A 19561-nucleotide genomic window follows, 5' to 3' on the forward strand; every position below is an offset into this window, starting at 1 on the left:
CATTTTTACAATTCTCAAATAACCAACTTTTGGCCAAATTGAATTTCTTTAATTTCTTTGCTTTTTCTTTTTAATTTTATTAATTTTCTCTCTGATCTTTATTTTGTTTTCTTCTGCTTTCCATAGGTTTGGCTTTTTTTTTTTTCTTTTTCCAATTTCTTAAGGTAGAAGATATGCTTTCTCTTTTTTCAGAATTTTCTCTTTTTTCTATTGCAGGCATTTTAATTCTTTGATTTTCTCTCTAAATACTGCTTTAGTTATATCGCACACATTTTAATCTGTGTTTTCATTTTCATTTAGTTCAAAATAATTTCTGATTTCCTTATTGATTTCTGACTTGACCCATGGTTATTGAGAACTGTGTTCATTTCCAAACATTTGGAAATTTTTTAGATATCTGTTATTATTTTATAATATACCTCCATGTTGATCTGAAAACACTGTATTTGGCTTGAATTCTTATAAACTTATTAGGATATTTTTCTAGCTCAGAATATAGTTAATCTTAGTAAATGTTTAATGTGCACTTGAGAAAAATGTATATTCTCCTGCTATTGTGAGGTACTATGGTTTGAATGTGTCCCCCAAAGTTCAATATATTGAAAATTTGATCCCCAATCAGTGATGTTGAGAGATGAGGCCTAATGGGACGTGTTTGGGTCTTGGGGACATTATCCTCATGAACAGATTATGCCATTATCACAGAAGTAGGTTTGTTATCATAGGAAAGACCGTCTTATTTGTTCCCTCTCTCACTCTTCTACCTGATGCCAAGGAGTGATGCAGCAAAAAGGCCCTCACCACATGCTGGCCCCTCTATCTTGGACACCCCAGACTACTGTGAGTCAATTCATTCTGTTAATTATAAATCACCATTCTGCTGTATTCTGTTATTATAGCACAAAACCAACTAAGACAGGAGAGATGTTTAATAAATGTCAATTATGTCAAGCTGTTTGACAGTGTTGTTCAAGTCTTCTATATCATTCTGTATCCTTACTGATTTTCTTTATATTCTACCAACTATTCAAAGAAGGTGCTGAAATCACTATACTTACTGATTTGTGTATTTCTCGTTAAAGTATTAAAATTTTTTATTAAATGTGTTTTGAAGCATTTTTATTAGGTGCATAAATATTTGGAATTGTTATGTCCGGATGATGAATTGACCACTTCAGCATTACAAAATTACTTTCTTTATCTCTGGTAACATTCTTTGCTTTGAAATCTACTTTGTATGATGGGGTGAAAAAAAAAACTGACTTTGTAAGTTATATATGCCTCTCCCTTGTTGTTGTTTGGAGGAAAATGATGTACTTTCCAGGGATTTGTCTTTTTTGTAGTCAAGGTCCCAAAAGCAATTTTTTAAAACATTAAGGTTATTATAATATTATTACTGAAACTCTTCTAGTAAAACACTGTTTCATGTGCTGCTTTTTCCTTCTCTTAATGTTTCCCAGATGCCCCCTCTGATGTGGTTTGGCTGTGTCACCAATCAAATCTCATCTTGAATTGTAATCACCCCATGTCAAGGGAGAGACCTGGTGGGAGGTTACTGGATCATGGGAATGGTTTCCCCCATGATGTTCTCATAATGGTGAGTTCTCACGAGATCTGTGGTTTAAAAACTGTGGCACTTTTGCTTCCCTTTCTCTCCCTCTTACCTCCCTGTGAAGAAGGTGCCTGTTTCCCTTTTGCCTTTCACCAGGACCGTAAGTTTCCCAAGGCCTCCGCAGCCGTGTAGAAGTGTGAGTCAATTAAACCTCTTTCCTACATAAATTGCCCAGTCTTAGGTTCTTTATAGCCGTGTGAAAATGGACTAATACACCTTCTTCATCTGTTCAGTCCTAATCAGAATTCTCACCTTTCTAATTCTGGATCTTCTCATTAAATTTCTGACTTAGACTCTAATTACATGATATACAATATATATAATTTACGAAGTCTAATTTCAAAGATCCAGAATCTTTTGAAATCCATATTACAGTTTTAACTCCTTTGAAAGAACTCTAGACTTCAAATAGGATTTCTTATATGGTGAATGCTCAAAAAATGACCTCTGTAGTAAGATCCAGAAAAGCATTTTTGTACTAGACTTATCTCTACTGAAAAATTAATTATGCTCAATATCAACTTAAAATACATTTTTTAAAACACCATACCTTAAATTTATGGAGAAACCACCACCAAAAGGAGTCATGCAAAAGAGCAATGGAGGCTTCTGAGAGAAAATGAGTCTTCCAGATTTTAAAAACTTTTTCCTATGGGGAAAAAAACAAAAAAGAGATGCATAGAGATTAAAACACATTATAAAACATGTTAATATAAACAGGCTTTATAAAGAGTATGCTTTCAATGCTTATAGATCAGCACTGTCCAACAGAAATTTAACATGAGCCACATACATAATATTAAATATTCTTGAAGCCACATTAAAAAAGTAAAAAGTGAAATTAATTTTAGTAACATTTTATTTAACCAAATATGTTGAAAATATCACCCCAATATACAATTTACATAAAAAATTATTTAAAATATTTCATTCCTTTTTGAATACTAGGCATTTGAAATATGGTATATATATATTTTTTTTTTTCGTGGTTTAATAAGGACTTGTTTATTTTGAAGAAAAAAGGTCCCAGACATCCGGCTGTTCACAAAAATAACCCACAGTATCAACTTTAGAAAACAAATCTTAAGACTATAACACTAATTATTTTTCTAGAGGATGCATTTGACATGCCAACTCTCATTCACAAAAATACATCGTTACATTTGTGTTGAACTACCCCACACAGCACACTAATGTTGGGGTGTAACACACATACTTCTAACTCAAAGCTGCTTTCAGGAGCTACTCAACTAAATGAGATTGCCTTTGCAGTTAGGGAAGCAACTACTGAACATATGTATGAATGAAAAGAACTGTACTCCCTTCGTAACAAGAGATTATTTTGGAGACAGTTGATAAAAACCATACATCCTTTTTATTGTTAAGTCATAAAGAGGTATCAAAATTAAAAGCAAAAATTACAGGGTAAGACTTAACAAAACTACTAGGAGCGTCAAATGAAGTGAAAATGGGACTAGGCGCAGGGAAATATGAATTAATGAACATGGGAAGGACAAGGATGGGGAGAACAGTGAGCATGTGCTGAAGATACTAGCGGAGAGGATCTGGTGAAAAATTTGATCTTAGACAAGCGCCTAGGTAAAGAAATAATGGGATAAGATTTCTAAACCCCACTATGTGCTTAAGAGTCATCCTCGCCATTGGCGCTGTCTCTGTCATCCTCTCCTTCCTCAGCCTCTTTTTCATCATCCTTGATCAACTCCAGCTGGTCATCTCCTCGATCTTCATTATCATCATCATCCAGTAGGTCCCCCTCCTCAGCAGAGTCATCTGCACCCCCCTCAGACTCCATCGTCACATTAGTCTCATCTTTCTTCACGGAGCTGCTGCTCTACTCCTCTTCTGATTTATCATTCTTTATCTCTACTGCTTGTTTGCTCTGTTCCTTTTCAATTTTTTCCAGGTTTTCCAGGAGAGAATCCACTTTTTGTTTTATCTGGGTCAGTTCCTTCTTAATGGCCTGAAGGTCATCTCCTGTCAACTTTCCAGACTTGGAAGATCCCCGCTGTCCACTCTTAGAATTGAAGCCACTTTTGCCCCTTCGTGAGGTGTTTCCTGATACACGCTGACGTTTCGAGGGCACTACAGCCCGAGCAATAGGAGGAGGAGGAGGTACACGTGCTGGGTAACTGTACATCCTATCATAATAATCCGGTTGAAAGTCATAGTCCAAGTCAAAAGAGGTGCCGTACATCTCCACTACAGATCGTTTCACACCTGCTTTTCCTCGGTTCACTTTTGGCTCTGCAGCCAGGTTAATATCTAAAACCTGGCCAGCAATCATCCTGCCATCCTCTCCTGCTACAGCAGCCTGGGCATTTCTCTCATTAACATATTGAACGAAGGCAAAGCCCTTATGAACAGAGTAGCCCACAATTTTGCCATACTTCAAAAAGATTGCCTCCACATCAGATTTCTTGACCACGAGAGTGTTGAGATTCCCAATGAACACACGGGAGTTCATGGAGCGAGGATCTGTCTTGTTGGTAACGTTGCTGGCCATTGTGTTTGATGATAAGGTTTCTCACAAAGCCGAAAATGTAGCTGAAGATCAAAAAAATCTCACAGAAGGAAGGAGGGAGAAGAGATTCGATTCTGAGTCTCCTACTCCTGGGTTCTAAGTGCAGAAGCTGACTGCTGCTGGAAGTCAGCAACGCAGACACAACCTCTCAGTCTTCGTCTCTTCACAAAATGGCCCCCTGAAATATGGTATATATTTTTGACAGTGTATCTCAATTTGAACCCTACATTTTCATCAGAAATACTAGATTAATATTTAGACTTCATAGAATACATGTTTGTAATTTTGTTCCAAGCATAATTAAACATTTTTAAATAACTAAATCAAATTCAGTTTTTAGATTTATATATGAGTTAAAAGAAATACAATAAAAAATTCAGCTCCTCAGTCATACTAGCCACATTTCACATGCTCAATAACCATATTTGGATAGCTGATACTGAAAGGACAATGTCGAACACACCATGAACAGCAAAAATGTAAGATTCATGCCATGAGTTCCCCCTTTTCCACTGAGGACAAATAACAACAATCAATCATGGACTTCTATTCCAATAAGCCCTTCTTCTGGGCCTGTCTAGTGTTCTTCCGAAGCAGACAATTGATCAAAATTGGTATAAATGGTTAAATCTGTCTACTGTGACTACTAGAACTGTAAGTTTTGGTTTAAATAGGCAGATTCAACAGATCATTTTATCTTCTTATTCCCAAAATGTTTTAATGTCAGACTGAGACATTCAAGATTCTTTTATGTCTGAAATTAATTTATTTTAATTACATCCAGAGGTATGAATTCCTCTTAAAGTACAGGTCTATAAAAAGACCATCATGCAACTTTCATAACAAGAAAATTATTATGTATTCTGTGGGGGCACATCTTTTTCATAAGCTACTAAGCATAGTATGAAGTACACTGGTAACAGCTTCAACTTAGATTTAATACTTTTTAGTGACAAAGAATATATGTAATGTACATAAATATAAAAATCAGAAAATTGAAATAGAGGGCAAAATGACCAGTTTTACCAGGTAACCACCTCACATTTTAACCCTGGTATTCACTGGCTATTTTATAACAGGTAAATTGAAATGGAGGGCAAAATGACCACTTTTACCAGGTAACTACTCCATATTTTAGCCCTGGTATTCACTGGCTATTTTACCAGGTAACCACTCTCATTTTAGCCCTGGTATTCACTGGCTATTGATCTAACTACCTCTCAAGACCTCCAGTTTTTCATCGTTTGGTTACCCTATAGAGATACTACTCAAAAATTCCCACAGACACTTGAAGACTCAAAAGAAACATCCAAAGAGTTGTGAAGAAGGGCATTCACAACTTATTTCAGGATCAAAAATGAGCAGGCTAAAACATCCTGAGCTGACAGAGCAGGAACAGACCAGAAGGAAAAAACACCTGTCATGGTTACATGCCAAGCCAGCGCACACTAGCAACCTCAGGATCCTGAAGCAGTACTACAGAGTTTAATACATTATTTTCTGGTAATCAGTAGGTTAGACACATCACTGGTCTTTGCTGCCAAATTTGATGCCCAAAGGATCAAATCTTGTTTAACATCTAATTATTTATCATAGCTTTAAATAAAGGTCTGATTCATTAAATCCTACTGTCAAAATTTATCCTACAATAAAATGAAATATTTACATACATCAAAATTATGGGCTTTTAAAATAAAAAGATAAATTTGTTTGGCATCCAAATGTCTGGGTAGCTGAGTAAGTTCATTTGCTTTGAATCCTGTGAAGTTGCAACCCTAGAAAGAGGCGAATATAACAGGACAGTAATTACTTTACTTTTCTCACTACAGTATACTTGTATAACTACAGATAACCAACATTTAACTATCACTCACTAACACAATTTTACTTCTTTTTACTAAATTAAGTAAAAATTCATATATCCCATCTAAGAAAAACCTTCAGCCAGGTGCAGTGGCTCACGCCTGTAATCCCAGCACTTTGGGAGGCCAAGCCGTTTGAGGTTGGGAGTTCGAGACCAGCCTGGCCAACATAGTAAAACACTGTCTCTACTAAAAATATAAAAATTAGCCAGGCATGGTGGCACACAGCTGTAATCACAGCTACTCGGGAGGCTGAGGCAGGAGAATCACTTGAACCCGGGAGGCAGAGGCTGCAGTGAGCCAAGGTTGCACCACTGCACTTCAGACTGGGCCACAGAGTGAGACTCTGTCTCAATAAAAAAAAAAAAAAGGAAAAGAAAAGAAAAACCTTCATATTATCTGCTTCTCTGAAATAAGAAGCCCTGGCACATTTATATGCCATATCTAAAATCAAAACAAAATCATATTTCAGAACTAATTGTCACATAAACTCAAATGATCAAGAATTTTAGCTGGATATACATAAATAAATACAGACTAGGAAGCTTCTATACCTGCTTCCAATTCTCTCCTCTAGTACCTCTCTCTATATTTAGAGCTATGTTTATATTATTGTAAACATTATTTTAGTCCTACATAATACACTTGATTTACAATCTAGCAAAACATAAATTTTAAGTACCTCTATATTCTTCTCTGTCTCCATGTCATCTGAAAGCTGGAAAACATTTAAAGTAAAATCTTTAAAATTCTAAATTAAAGAAATTTAACATTTAGTAAATTTGTTCAGTTAACTAGTATGTATACATATAGATATAGATATAGATATAGATATAGATATAGATACATCCTACAGAGGCCTTAAATACTATTGTTGTATTGGATACTGGAAATTCAAAGATGGTTCTTGCCCTCAAACTAGTTATGGTTCAAGAAGGGAATCAGATATATTCATTTAAAAAACAAACAGAGATAAGGGCTAAAATAAACAAATCACTATTACAGTTAGGTTCCCTGAGAAATAGATTCTTTGGAGGAGTTTAGTGTTCAGAACATTTATTGGGAGTGTTTTGGAATCAATGCCTTTGACAGTTAAGGGAAGAGGCAGGATTGGGCAGATGGAGAAATTAGCTATGATGGAAGCCTAACAGCCACAACTGACTCCAAGAAGAATTCTAGAGGAGAAAGTATCCATCAAAGTTGTCCTGCATTGGACTGAAATAGCCAGGACTTCCTGCCCCAACTTAAGCAGTCACTGAGTAGCTCCTGGAAAGATGTTTCCTCTGAAGAAGAAGCTCTCTGGAGGTAAGGAAACCCATGAAAGAGCTGACAGCTGAGTGGCCCTTAACAGCACTCTTAGCTGCTAGAGAAACAGATCTTTCTTTGAAAGGGAATCCAGGTGGCAAATTTTAATGTCTGCTACACTGCTTTACACACATAGATCAGTTTTTGATCATCTAGTCATGTGTGTGTGTGTGTGTATATATATATGTATTCATATTCTATAGACACAGATAGATGATAGATATATAGACAGACAGCAGGTTAATTTCCACATTCCTAATTACTCCAAAAATAACTAAGCTTACAAGTAAGTTTTACACATACAAGAACAAACATACACACATATTACACATACACATATATTAGAAAGGAGAGGACAAACAACATATGAAACAAATTGGAAAGAATGATAGATTGCTTCCAGAAAGAGGATCATATTATTCTCATTTTTAAAAGTGTACACAGGAATAAGAAAGAGAGACTTTTTAGAAAAAAATGAGATCAAATATGATTTTAAAGAAGGCTATGTGCTCAAAAGCTAGGATACAATAAAGATGGGGTCAGAAATAGGGCTACAATAAACTAGGAAACTTTTGTACAGCAAAGGAAACAACAGTGTGATGAGACAATCTGTGTAGTGGGAGAAAATATTTGCAAACCATTTATTTAATAAGATACTAATATCCAGAACATATTAGCATTCAAGGAACTAGAATAACTCAACAGCAAAAATAAACACCACATAATACCATCAAAAAGTGGGCAAAGGATCTGAATATACATTTCTCAAAAGAAGACATACAAATGGTCTACAAAAAACAATCTACATCACAAATCATCAGATAAATGCAAGTCAAACCCACAATGAATCTTACCCAAGTTAAAATGGCTATTATCAAAAGACAACAAATGCTAGTAAGGATGAAGAGAAAAGAGAATTCTTATAATACTGTTGGTGGAAATGTAAATGTAGTACAGCTATTATGGAAAACAGGGGTTTCTCAAAAAACTAAAAATAGAACTACCATACAATTAGTTCAGCAATCCACTACTCAGTATCTCTCCACTAGAAAGGAAGTCAAAGGGATACCTGCACTCCCAGGTTTATTGGAATACTACTCATGATAGCTGAGATGTGGAACCAACCTAAGTTTCCATCAAAGGATAAATAGATAAAATGTTGTGTATATATGTAATGGAATACTATTTAGCCATTAAACAAATGAAATCCTGTCATTTGCAGCAATATGGATAAAACTGGAGGTTGTCTGTTAAGTGAAATAAAACAGGCACAGAAAGACAAGTATTATGTATTCTTATTCACACGTGGGAACTTAAAAAGTTTATCTCGTGGAGGTAGAGTGTAGAATGATGATTACCAGAGGCTGCTGGGGGAGTGGAGGGGATTAAGAGAGGTTGGTTAATGTGTACAAACATACAGTTATCTAGAATGATTAAGTTCTACTGTTTGATAGCATAGTAGGGCAACTATAGTTAACAACGCATTGTATATTTCAAAATAGCTAGAAGAGAAGATTTGAAATGTTCCTGACACAAAAAATAATAGCTTTCCTAAATAACCTGATTTGATCATTACACATTACATGCATGCATCAAAATATTACATGTACCCTGTAAATAGGTACAATTATTATATATCAATTAAAAAAGATGAAGTCAGATTTAATTAAATGTTAAGCTTAATCTCCAAGTCCTGGCTTTATTCTGTAAGAGGAAAAGAAACAGTGAAAGTTTTCAAGCAGCAGAGCTACAGTAACACAAAACATAGTTTTTAGTCATATAACCTTAAAAGAGACCACAAAAATATAAATACATGTTAAATTCTGATTGATAAAGCCAATAACACTTTTATATTTAACAAAAAGAATAACTACTAAAACTTTTGTTAGTATAATATGCCTAAAGGCCATTTCAATAGATTTTGAAAAGACATTTGATAAAATAAGTAGTCAGAATTTAAAAATGTATTTGAAAGCAGGATGGCTTGCAAATGTAAGGAAATACCGAAGAGCCACTTGGTTGAGCAAGCGCCTAGCTACGAACCAGTATGCTTAAGCACCGTCTACTGAATCACATCCCAAACTTCAACACTAAAAATACTTTGCAAATACATGCCCTGATAAAACCAAAGACAAGAATTCAGGTACAAGAAAAGACCCAACACAAAGTATCAGCCCTCTGAAAACACCCAGAAACAAACTCAACTGACTACAATCAACACCACAGTTAAAGAAACATCAGCCCACATAGATGAGAGAGAATTATCAGCACAAAAACTCTGGCAATTCAAAAAGCCCATGTCTTTTTCCTCCTAATGACTGCACTAGTTCCAGTAATGGTGCTTAACCAGGTTGAAATGGCTGAAATGACAGGCAAAGAATTCAGAATATGGGTAGAAATAAAGATCATCAAAATTCAGGAGAAACTAAAACCAACTCCAAAGAATCTAAGGATTACAATAAAACCATATAGGAGCTGAAAGTTGAAATGATAATTTTTAAGGAAGAACCAAACTGAACTGATAGAGCTGAAAAACACACTACAAGTATTTAAAAATACAATCAAAAGTTTAACAGCAGAATAGACCAAGCTGAGGAATGAATCTCAGCCCTCAAAGACTGCTTCTCAGAAATAACTCAGCCACACAAAAATAAATGAAAAATAATGAACAAAACCTCTGAGAAATATAAGATTATATAGAGACCAAATCTATACTCACTAGTGTTCCTGAAAAAGAGGGAGAGAAAACAAGCAACTTGGAAACATATTTCACGACATCATCCACGATAATTTCCCAAACCCATTAGAGAGGCCAATATTCAAATTCAGGAAATGCAGAGAACCCTTGTGAGGTACTATACAAGATGACCATCCACAAGACACACAGTTATCAGATTCTCCAAGCTTGACATGAAATAAAAAATATTAAATGTGGCCAGAGAGAAAGGCAGGCAAACCTACAAAGGGAATCACACCAGGCAAACAGCAGACCTTTCAGCAAAAACCCTACAAGCCAGAAGAGACTGGGGGCCATATTAAGTACTCTTTTTTTTTTTTTTTTTTTTTTTTTGAGACAGATTTTCACTCTTGCCCAGGCTAGAGTGCTGTGGCACAATCTTGTCTCACTGAAACCTACCCCTCCTGGATTCAAGTTATTCTCCTGCCTCAGCCTTCCAAGTAGCCTGGGATTATACACTACCATGCCTGGCTAATTTTGTGTTTTTAGTAGAGAGGCAGTTTCACTATGTTGGTCAGGATGGTCTCGAACTCCTGACCCCACATTATCCACCCACCTCGGCCTCCCAAAGTGCTGGAATTACAGGTGTGAGTCACCATGCCCAGCTGTATTCAATACTCTTAAAGAAAAGAAATTCCAACTAAGAATTTCATATCTAGTCAAACTCAGTGAAGGAGAAATAAAGTCTTTTTCAGATAAGCAAATGTTATAAGAATTCATTACCAACAGACCTGCTTTGAAAGAGGTCCTTCAGGGAGTGCTAAATATGGAAATCAAAGACTGTTACTAGCCACCAGAAAAACATATTTAAGTACATAGACCAGTGACACTATAAAGCACCCACACAATCAAGTCTGCATAATAACCAACAAGATGACAGACCTAGAGGAACTGTCAGACCTGAACTGTGCAAGGCCATCTTGCCCAAAAGATGGGGCCAGTCCAACTTGAGCACCCCTTGGTTGGCTGGCCTCTCCCAGAGCCCCAGCCTGGCTGCATCTGCTTACAGTACACATACCAGTGACCCTATAAAGCAACCACATAAACAAATCTGTATAAAAACCAGCTAACATCATGATGACTGGATCAAATCAACACATGTCAATATTAACCTTGAATGTAAATGGGGGCTAAATGCCCCCATTAAAAGTCACAGAGTGGCAAACTGGATAAAGAACCAAGATCCATTAGTATGCTATCTTCAAGAGACCCATATTGCATGCAATGAGACACACAGGTTCAAAGTAAAGAGAAGGAGAAAAATCTACCAAGAAATTGGAAAACAGAATAAACTAGTACTTGCAATCCTAATTTTAGACAAAACAGACTTTAAACCAACAAAAATCAAAAGAGAGAAAGAAGGGAATTACATAGAGGTAACAGGTTCAATTCAACAAGAAGACCTAAAGATCCTAAATATAAATGCACCCAACACAGGAGCATCCACATTCACAAAGCAAGTTCTTAGAGACCTTCAAAGAGACTTAGACCTACACAGTAATACTGAGAGACTTGAACACCCCACTGACAGTATTAGGACACATCATTGAGGCGGAAAATTAACAAAGGTATTCAGGACCTAAACCCAGCACTGGATCAAATGGACCTGGCAGACATATACAGAACTTACCACTCCAAAAAAAACAGAATACACATTCTTCTCATTGCCCACATGGCACATACTCTAAAATCGAGCACATAATCATAAGGAAAATACTCCTCAGCAAATGCAAAAGAACTGAATTCATGACAGTCTCTTGGACCACAGAGCAATCAAATTAAAAATCAATACTAAGAAATTCACTCAAAAACCTCACAATTACATGGAAATTGAATGACTGCTACTGAATGGCTTTTAGGGAAATAAAAGAAATTAGGGCAAAAATCAACAAGTCCTTTGAAACTAATGAGAACAAAGATACAACATACCAGAAATCTCTGGGACACAGCTAAGGAAGTGTTAAGAGGGAAATTTATAGCACTAAAAGCCCACATCAAAAAGTTAAAAAGATCTCAAGTTAACAACCTAACATCACAACTAAAAGAACCAGGGAACCAAAAGAAAACCAACTCCAAAGCTAGCAGGAGACAAAAAATAACCAAATCAGAGCTGAACTGAAGGAGACTGTGAGACAAAAATCATTCAGAAGATCAACGAATCCAGGAGTTGTTTTTTTTAAAATATTAACAAAATAGATAGACTGCTAGCTAGACTAATAAAGAATAAAAGAGAGAAGAATCAAATAAACACAATCAGAAATTATAAGGAAATAGGAGGTCAGTACAAAATACAAGTCATAAAGACCTTGCTGATAAAACAGATTGCAGTAAAGGAGTTGGCCAAAACCCACCAAAACCAAAATGGCAACAAGAGTGACCAACTTCTAGTTGTCCTCACTGCTACACTCCCACCAGTGCCACACAGTTTACAAATGACATGTCAATGTCAGGAAGTTACCCTATATGGTCTAAAAAGCGGAGGCATGAATAATCCACCCCTTGTCTAGCATATCATCAAAATATAACCATAAACATGGGCAACCAGCATCCCTCGGGGCTGTTCTGTCCATGGAGTAGCCATTCTTTCATTCCTTTACTTTCTTAATAACTTGCTTTCACCTTGCAAAAAAAAAAAAAAAAAAAGAAATGATAAGGGGGATATCACTATCCCCACTGACCCCACAAAAATATAAACAACCATCAGAGAATAAATACTATAAATGCCTCTGTGCATATAAAACTAGAAAATCTAGAAGACATGGATAAATTCCTGGACACACATACCCTCCCAAGACTGAGCCAAAAAGAAACTGAATCCCTGAACAGACCAATAATGAGCTCTGAAATTGAATCAGTAATAAATAGCCTATCAACCTATTAAAGCTCAGGACCAGAGAGTTTCACAAGTGAACTCTACCAGATGTACAAAGAAGAGCTGGTACCCTACCTGCTGAAACTATTCCAAAAAATTGAGGAAGAAGGGCTCCTCCCTAACTCATTCTATGAGGCCAGCATCATCCTGTTACTAAAACCTGACAGAGATACAACAAAAAAGAACTATATGCCAATATTCTTGACGAACATTGATGCAAAAATCCTCGCCAAAACACTGGCAAATTAAATCCAGCAGCACATCAAAAAGCTTATACATCACAGTCAAGTAGGCTTTATCCCTGGGATGGAAAGCTGGATTAACATATACAAATCAATAAATGTGATTCATCACATAAACAGAACTAAAAAACCACATGATTATCTCAACAGATGCAGAAAAGGCTGCCAATAAAATTGAACGCCATTTCATATTAAAAACGCTTAATAAACTACATATTGAAGATACATATCTCAAAATAATTAGAGCCAACTATGATAAATTTACAGCCAATATCATAATAAATGAGCAAAAGCTGGGAGCATTCTCCTTGAAAACCGGCACAAGACAAGGATGCCCTCTCTCACCACTTTTATTGAACAGAGTATTGTGGAAGCCTTAGTCAGAGGTATCAGGCAACAAAAAGAAATAAAGGGCATCCAAATAGAAAGAAAGGAAGTCAAACTATCCCTGTTTTCAGACCACATGATCCTATACCTAGAAAACCTCATAGTTTTAAAAGCTCCTTAAGCTGATAAACAACTTCAGCGAAGTCTCAGGATACAAAATTAATGTATGAAAATCACTAGTACTCCTATACACCAACAGTCAAGCCAAGAGCCAAATCAGAAACACAATCCCATTCATGATTGCCACACACACACACACAAATACCTAGGAATATGGCTTACTAGGAAGGTGAAAGATCTCTACAAGAAGTACAAAACACTTCTCAAAGAAATCAGAGATGACAAATGGAAAAACATTCCATGCTTATGAACAGGAAGAATCAATATCATTAAAATGGCCATACTGCCCAAAGCAATTTGTAGATTCAATGCTATCCCTGTTAAACTACCAATCACATTCTTTACAGAACTAGAAAAGACTATCTTTAAATTCATATGGAACCAAAAAAGAGCTCAAATAGCCAAGAAAATCCCAAGCAAAAAGAACAAAGCTGGGGTATCATGCTACTTGACTTCAAACTATTATAAACTATAGGGCTACAGCCCCCCAAACAGCATGGGACTGGTACAAAAACAGACACATAGACCAATGGAACAGAATAAAGAACCCATAAAGAAGGCCACATATCTACAACTATCTTACCTTTGACAAAGATGACAAAAACAAGCAATGGGAAAAGGAATCCCTATTCAATAAATAGTACTGGGATAACTGGCTAGCCATATGCAGAAGATTGAAACAGGACCCTTTCCTTATACCTTATACAAAAGTTAACTCAAGATGGTTTAAAGACCAAAATGTAAAACCTAAAACTATAAAATTCAGGAAGACAACTTGGGCAATACCATTCTAGACATAGGTATGGGCAAAGATTTCACAACAAAGATGCCAAAAGCAATCACAACAAAAGCAAATATTGACAAATAGGATCTAATTGAACTAAAGAGTTTCTGGACAGCAAAATAAACTACCAACAGAGTAAACAACCAACCTACAGAAAGGGAGAAAATACTTGCAAACTATGCATCTTACAAAGGTCTAATATCCAAAACTCACATGGAACTTAACAAAAAAAAAAAAGCACACAACCCCATTAAAAAGTGGGCAAAAGGCATGAACCAACACTTTTCAAAAGAAAACATATATGCTGCCAACAAACATATGAAGAAAAGCTCAACATCACTGATCATTAGAGAACTGCAAGTCAAAATCACAATGAGATACCATCTCACACCAGTTAGAATAACTATTACTAAAAGGTAAAAAAATAACAGAAGCTGACAAGGTTGCAGAGAAAAGGGGACGCTTATACTACACTGCTAGTGGGAATATAAATTAGTTCAGCCACTTTCTGAAAGAACTCAAAAGAAATATATATCATTCTACCATAATGACACATGCAAATGTATGTTCACTGTAGCACTATTAACAATAGCAAAGGCATGGAATCAACCTAAATGCCCATCAGTGGTTGACTGCATAAAGAAAATGTGGTATATATACATCATGGAATACCATGTAGCCCTAAGAAACAACAAGATCACATCCTTTGCAAAAACATGGATTGAGCTGGAGGCCATTATCCTTAGCAAACTAATGCAAGAACAGAAAAACAAATACTGCATGTTCTCACTTACAAGTGGGAGCTAAATTACAAGAACACATGAACTCATAGAGGGGAACAACAGACACTGGGGCCTAACAAAGGGTGGATGGCAGGAGGAGGGAGAAAATCAGGAAAATAACTAATGGGCACTAGGTTTAATACCTGAGTGACAAAATAATCTGTTCAAAAAACCTCCAGGACACAAGTTTATTTATAAAACAAACCTGCACATGTCCACTGAACTGAAAATAAAAGTTAATTTAAAAAAAAAGTATTAAATAAGGTGGCTAGACTAATGGTGATACAAAGTTTTTCTAGCTTTAACATTATATACTTTTAGAACATATTTTTAAAAAGATGAGGTATCTAAAAGTAGTTCAAAAGACAATTTTTATCAAAATCTCAAAAAGATTTTTAAAAAATTGGCAAAGTAATCTAAAGGTCATCAAAAAGACTTATTAATTTTCTAAAAGAAGAAGACTGATACGGGACCTGCACCACTAAGTATAAAATGTTATAAATTATTAAATAACCAAAGAATGGACTAGTGTACCTTGAAATATGTCTTCAAATTACTTGTAGTTATGTGAAGATGCCAATGCTCATTAATATTGAGTATAAAAAGAAAGTAAATGCAGTTATCTTTAAAACATAGAGACAGATGCTAGATTGGCAACAAAAGACTAAAAGGACATTTACAAAAATATTTTCAGTGGTCATCTGTGGAAATGTAATGTTTATATTTTCTGTGAAAATCCAATTTTCAAGGATGATAAAAACATAGATACCATACCATTATCTTTTTTTTCTTATGGTACTTCTTTAGGAGCTCCCCATATTTTTCCAATTTTCTGTAAGAACCTTTAAAAATACAAGAATTCATAGTTTATATGTTATATATATGTATATCCTCTAGAAATAAATAAAATTTTAAATACTTTAAGCAAATTATATAAACAAAACTATTCAATGAAATCAACTAGCAATTTTGATGAGTATATGCTAAACACATACTGTTAGCTGAATAAATAATTGGAATTCTTATATACAGTATATCTTCTGTTTTCCTTTTCTGAAATGTCATGTTCCAACTAACATGTCTGTGGCACTTACTCCTATATCTAAAGTTTTATATCAATCCCTCTCTCCTAAAAAAAGTTCACATTTTTTCAAATAGCTCACCCAATTATGCTTGGTTGTTTCATGGTCACCTTAATTTCAATAAAGTGCAGTACTGTGGAGCACGACCCAGTGAAACAATATGGGGGGCTCTGAAGTCAGATAAACTAGACTTGAATCCTGTTTCTGATATCTACATATTGAGGACAATGTATATATAAGAAATTACCTTTTTTAAAAAACAGGAGGAAGATATGAAAAGATATGTTCCTACTTGGTTACTTGTGGATGTTTTATTTCTTTATAAGATGAATGCATATGCACGTACAGCTGTCTGTGTGTGTGTGTATAAAAGCTATATATATGTGTATATTTATATATACATACACAGAAGCTATATGTAGCTTTTACAAATGAAAAAAATACACATTAAAAAACATAATTTAAATTTAAAAATTTAAAAATAATTTAATGGAAATGTATTTAAATATATCCTCAGAATTACGCATTTCTAAGTCCAAAAAAGAATATTAAATACCAAAATAACATAATGAATCTAATATCTAAAAATACTTTATAAGTACAATTATTTTCAAGACATATATAACAAATTTGCTGATTAAATCAAGAATAAGACAAGAATAATTATAAATATTTAAAACTACTCTGGAAATAGTAATCAATACAATTATATTAGAAAAATGTTATACAAATATTGAAAAGTAAAAATTACCATTACTTGCAATATGCTTTGTCATTCATTCAGTTATTGCATAGTGAATACCAGCTACTCCTACAAACAAGCCTAGTTCATATAGGTTAACTATCACCCCTTTTACTTTGTTTTAGATATTTCTGTTCTATCCTGACCCTTGCTGATATGTTTGTTTCTAGTAAAAATATTAGTTGATGCAACCTTGCTCTCATGTCTTCCTAATATTCTGTACCTCCACTCCAGTTTAACAAAAACTTAACAGTTTAACAAAAGCTTAACAGCTTAACAACTATTTTAAGGCTTTTTTTTAGTAATACTTCCTTTGAATCCACATATTTATGTTCAACTAAAAATTCTGTATTGAACCATTTTGAAATGAAGAGGTTTTAAAATCAAATATTTTTAAAATTTATTTTATACCTTAAGAATTTCATTCTTTGAGATCACACACACACACACACACACACACACACACACACACACACTCCTACCTGACCATTACTTTACTAATACAAAAAATAAGGACTGGCCAGGTACACTGGTTCATGCCTATAATCCCAGCACTTTAGAAGGCTGACTCAGGAGGATCACTTGAGGCCAAAAATTGGAAACTGGAGAACAACCTGCGCAACATAGTGAGACTCCACTTCTATAAAAGGTAAAAATAAATAAGGCTTACTTGTTTCAGAAATTATGCTTTTCCACTTAAATATTTTAGAGGTGTGGTTTTGCAAAAGAAGTGAACAGTCCTTTAATTGTGATTCCATGATCAAAACTGCTTCAAATATTCGAGGAACATTTTCCCATAGATGTGTATAAATGGAAACAAATGAACTATCCTCTTTTATTTTTTTCAGAGTGCATGACCATTGATCATCATCTCTAAAATGGATTTCCTTTGGCCAATAATCCTGCAAAAAATGTGAAAGAATGAATACAGCTTAAGTCATTTTTAATGAATTTAAATTAATAAGAGTTCAAAACCAACGAGCTTTAATTGAAACTTTATTCCACAGCATTGCTTATTACTTTTTAAAAATTTTAAACAATCACAAACATTAGAAAAGTTACAAGTACTTTACTAAAACTATTTTCCTAAATCATTTGAGAATAATTTGTTTACATGACAGCCCATTATCCTTTAAAACTTCAGTGTATATTTGCAAAAAATAAAAACTTACATAATAAATTCAATCATGAGAATTGGGAAATTGGCGTTGATACATTATTTATATTTAATACATACACTCTATTCAAGTTTCAATGGAACCAATTATGCCCTTTATAGCAAAAGAATCTAGTTCAGAAAAAAAATGTTAGGTTTTGGCTTCACGTCTATTCGGTCCCCTTCAGTCTGTGACAGTTCCACAGTATCTATGGGGAAGGGAACAGGGAAGATTAGAAGAGATAATTTAAATTTATTTTTATTTTCTTCTAGTTTTATTAAAGTACAGTTGACAAATTAACATTGTAAATATTTATGGTGTACAATGTGATGCTTCAATAAATGTATACACTGTGCAATGATTGCCCAAAAGGTAAATAACATATCCATCACTTTGCATAGCTTGTATGTGCTGAGAACATTTAAGATCTACTCTCTCAGCAATTTTCAAGTACACAATATATTATTATTAACTATAATCATCATGCTAACCAATTGATTCCCAGAATTTATCTGTACTGTCTGAAACTTTGCACCCATTTCTCCCCTTCTTTCACAAGCCCTGGTAAGAATCCATTCTACTCTCTGTTCCTATAAGGTCCATTCTTATACACTCCACTTATAAGTGAGATAATGCCACAGTTGCCTTTTTGTGCCTGGCTTATTTTACATAGCATCATGTCCTCTAAGCTCATCCACATTGTCAAAAATGAAGAGATTTTTTTCCCTTAAGGCTGAATAAATATTCCACTGTGTGTATAATATGTGCACATGTATACACACACACAAAGAAAATGTATTTTATGTATATATAGACACACACACACACCACATTTTCTGTTGCCATTCATATGTTGAAAAGCACTTAGGTTGATTCCATATCTTGGTTATTGTGAATAATGCTGCATATGACCATCAGGGTACAGACATCTCCTTGAAGTACTCTTTTCATCCCCTTTGAATATTATATCAGAAATGAGGCTGCTAGATCATGTGGTAGTTGTATTTTAACTTTTGTGAGGAATACCTGTATGGTTTTTCATAATGGCTGTATTAATTTACATTCCCATCAGCAGTGTTCAAATGTTTCTATTCTCTACATTTTTGTCAAATCTAGTTTTTTTTCGTAACAGCCATTGTAACAGGTGTGAGGTAATATCTGTGCTTTCAATTTGTATTTTCCTGATAACTAGTGATACTGAGCATCTTTTCACATTGCTGTTGGCTGTTTGCATGTCTTCTTTAGAGAAATGTCTATTTCAGTCCTTTGCCCATTTTTAAATCAGGTTATTAGTTTTGTTGTTCCTGAGTCATTTGAGTCACATTACATATTTTG

General features: G+C 34.8%; 2 protein-coding genes across 5 annotated transcripts in view; both read right to left on the minus strand.

Annotated features, from left to right (window-relative positions):
• LOC105709990 (COP9 signalosome complex subunit 2) overlaps nt 1–19561 on the minus strand; it is a 425050-nt gene that overhangs the window by 374973 nt on the left and 30516 nt on the right. For 3 of the 4 annotated variants that reach the window (XM_012442168.2, XM_012442169.2, XM_012442171.3), the window contains 5 exons: nt 17740–17971; nt 16020–16087; nt 6699–6734; nt 5825–5929; nt 2163–2261 (listed from right to left, as the gene is read on the minus strand). In XM_012442168.2, the coding sequence (XP_012297591.2) occupies nt 2163–2261; nt 5825–5929; nt 6699–6734; nt 16020–16087; nt 17740–17971 (540 nt within the window). The remainder of the gene's footprint in view (nt 1–2162; nt 2262–5824; nt 5930–6698; nt 6735–16019; nt 16088–17739; nt 17972–19561) is intronic. The other variant, XM_064365646.1, reaches the window with a different exon arrangement.
• On the minus strand, nt 2969–4303 carry LOC105709994 (heterogeneous nuclear ribonucleoproteins C1/C2-like). Its single transcript, XM_064365659.1, has one exon. It carries the CDS (start codon nt 4134–4136, stop codon nt 3465–3467), a length of 672 nt encoding a protein of 223 aa, XP_064221729.1. The 5' UTR covers nt 4137–4303; the 3' UTR covers nt 2969–3464.

This window comes from Aotus nancymaae, unplaced genomic scaffold (assembly GCF_030222135.1).
Source record: "Aotus nancymaae isolate 86718 unplaced genomic scaffold, 86718_ANA_hifiasm-v0.15.2.pri h1tg000062l, whole genome shotgun sequence".
Lineage (NCBI taxonomy): Eukaryota > Metazoa > Chordata > Mammalia > Primates > Aotidae > Aotus > Aotus nancymaae.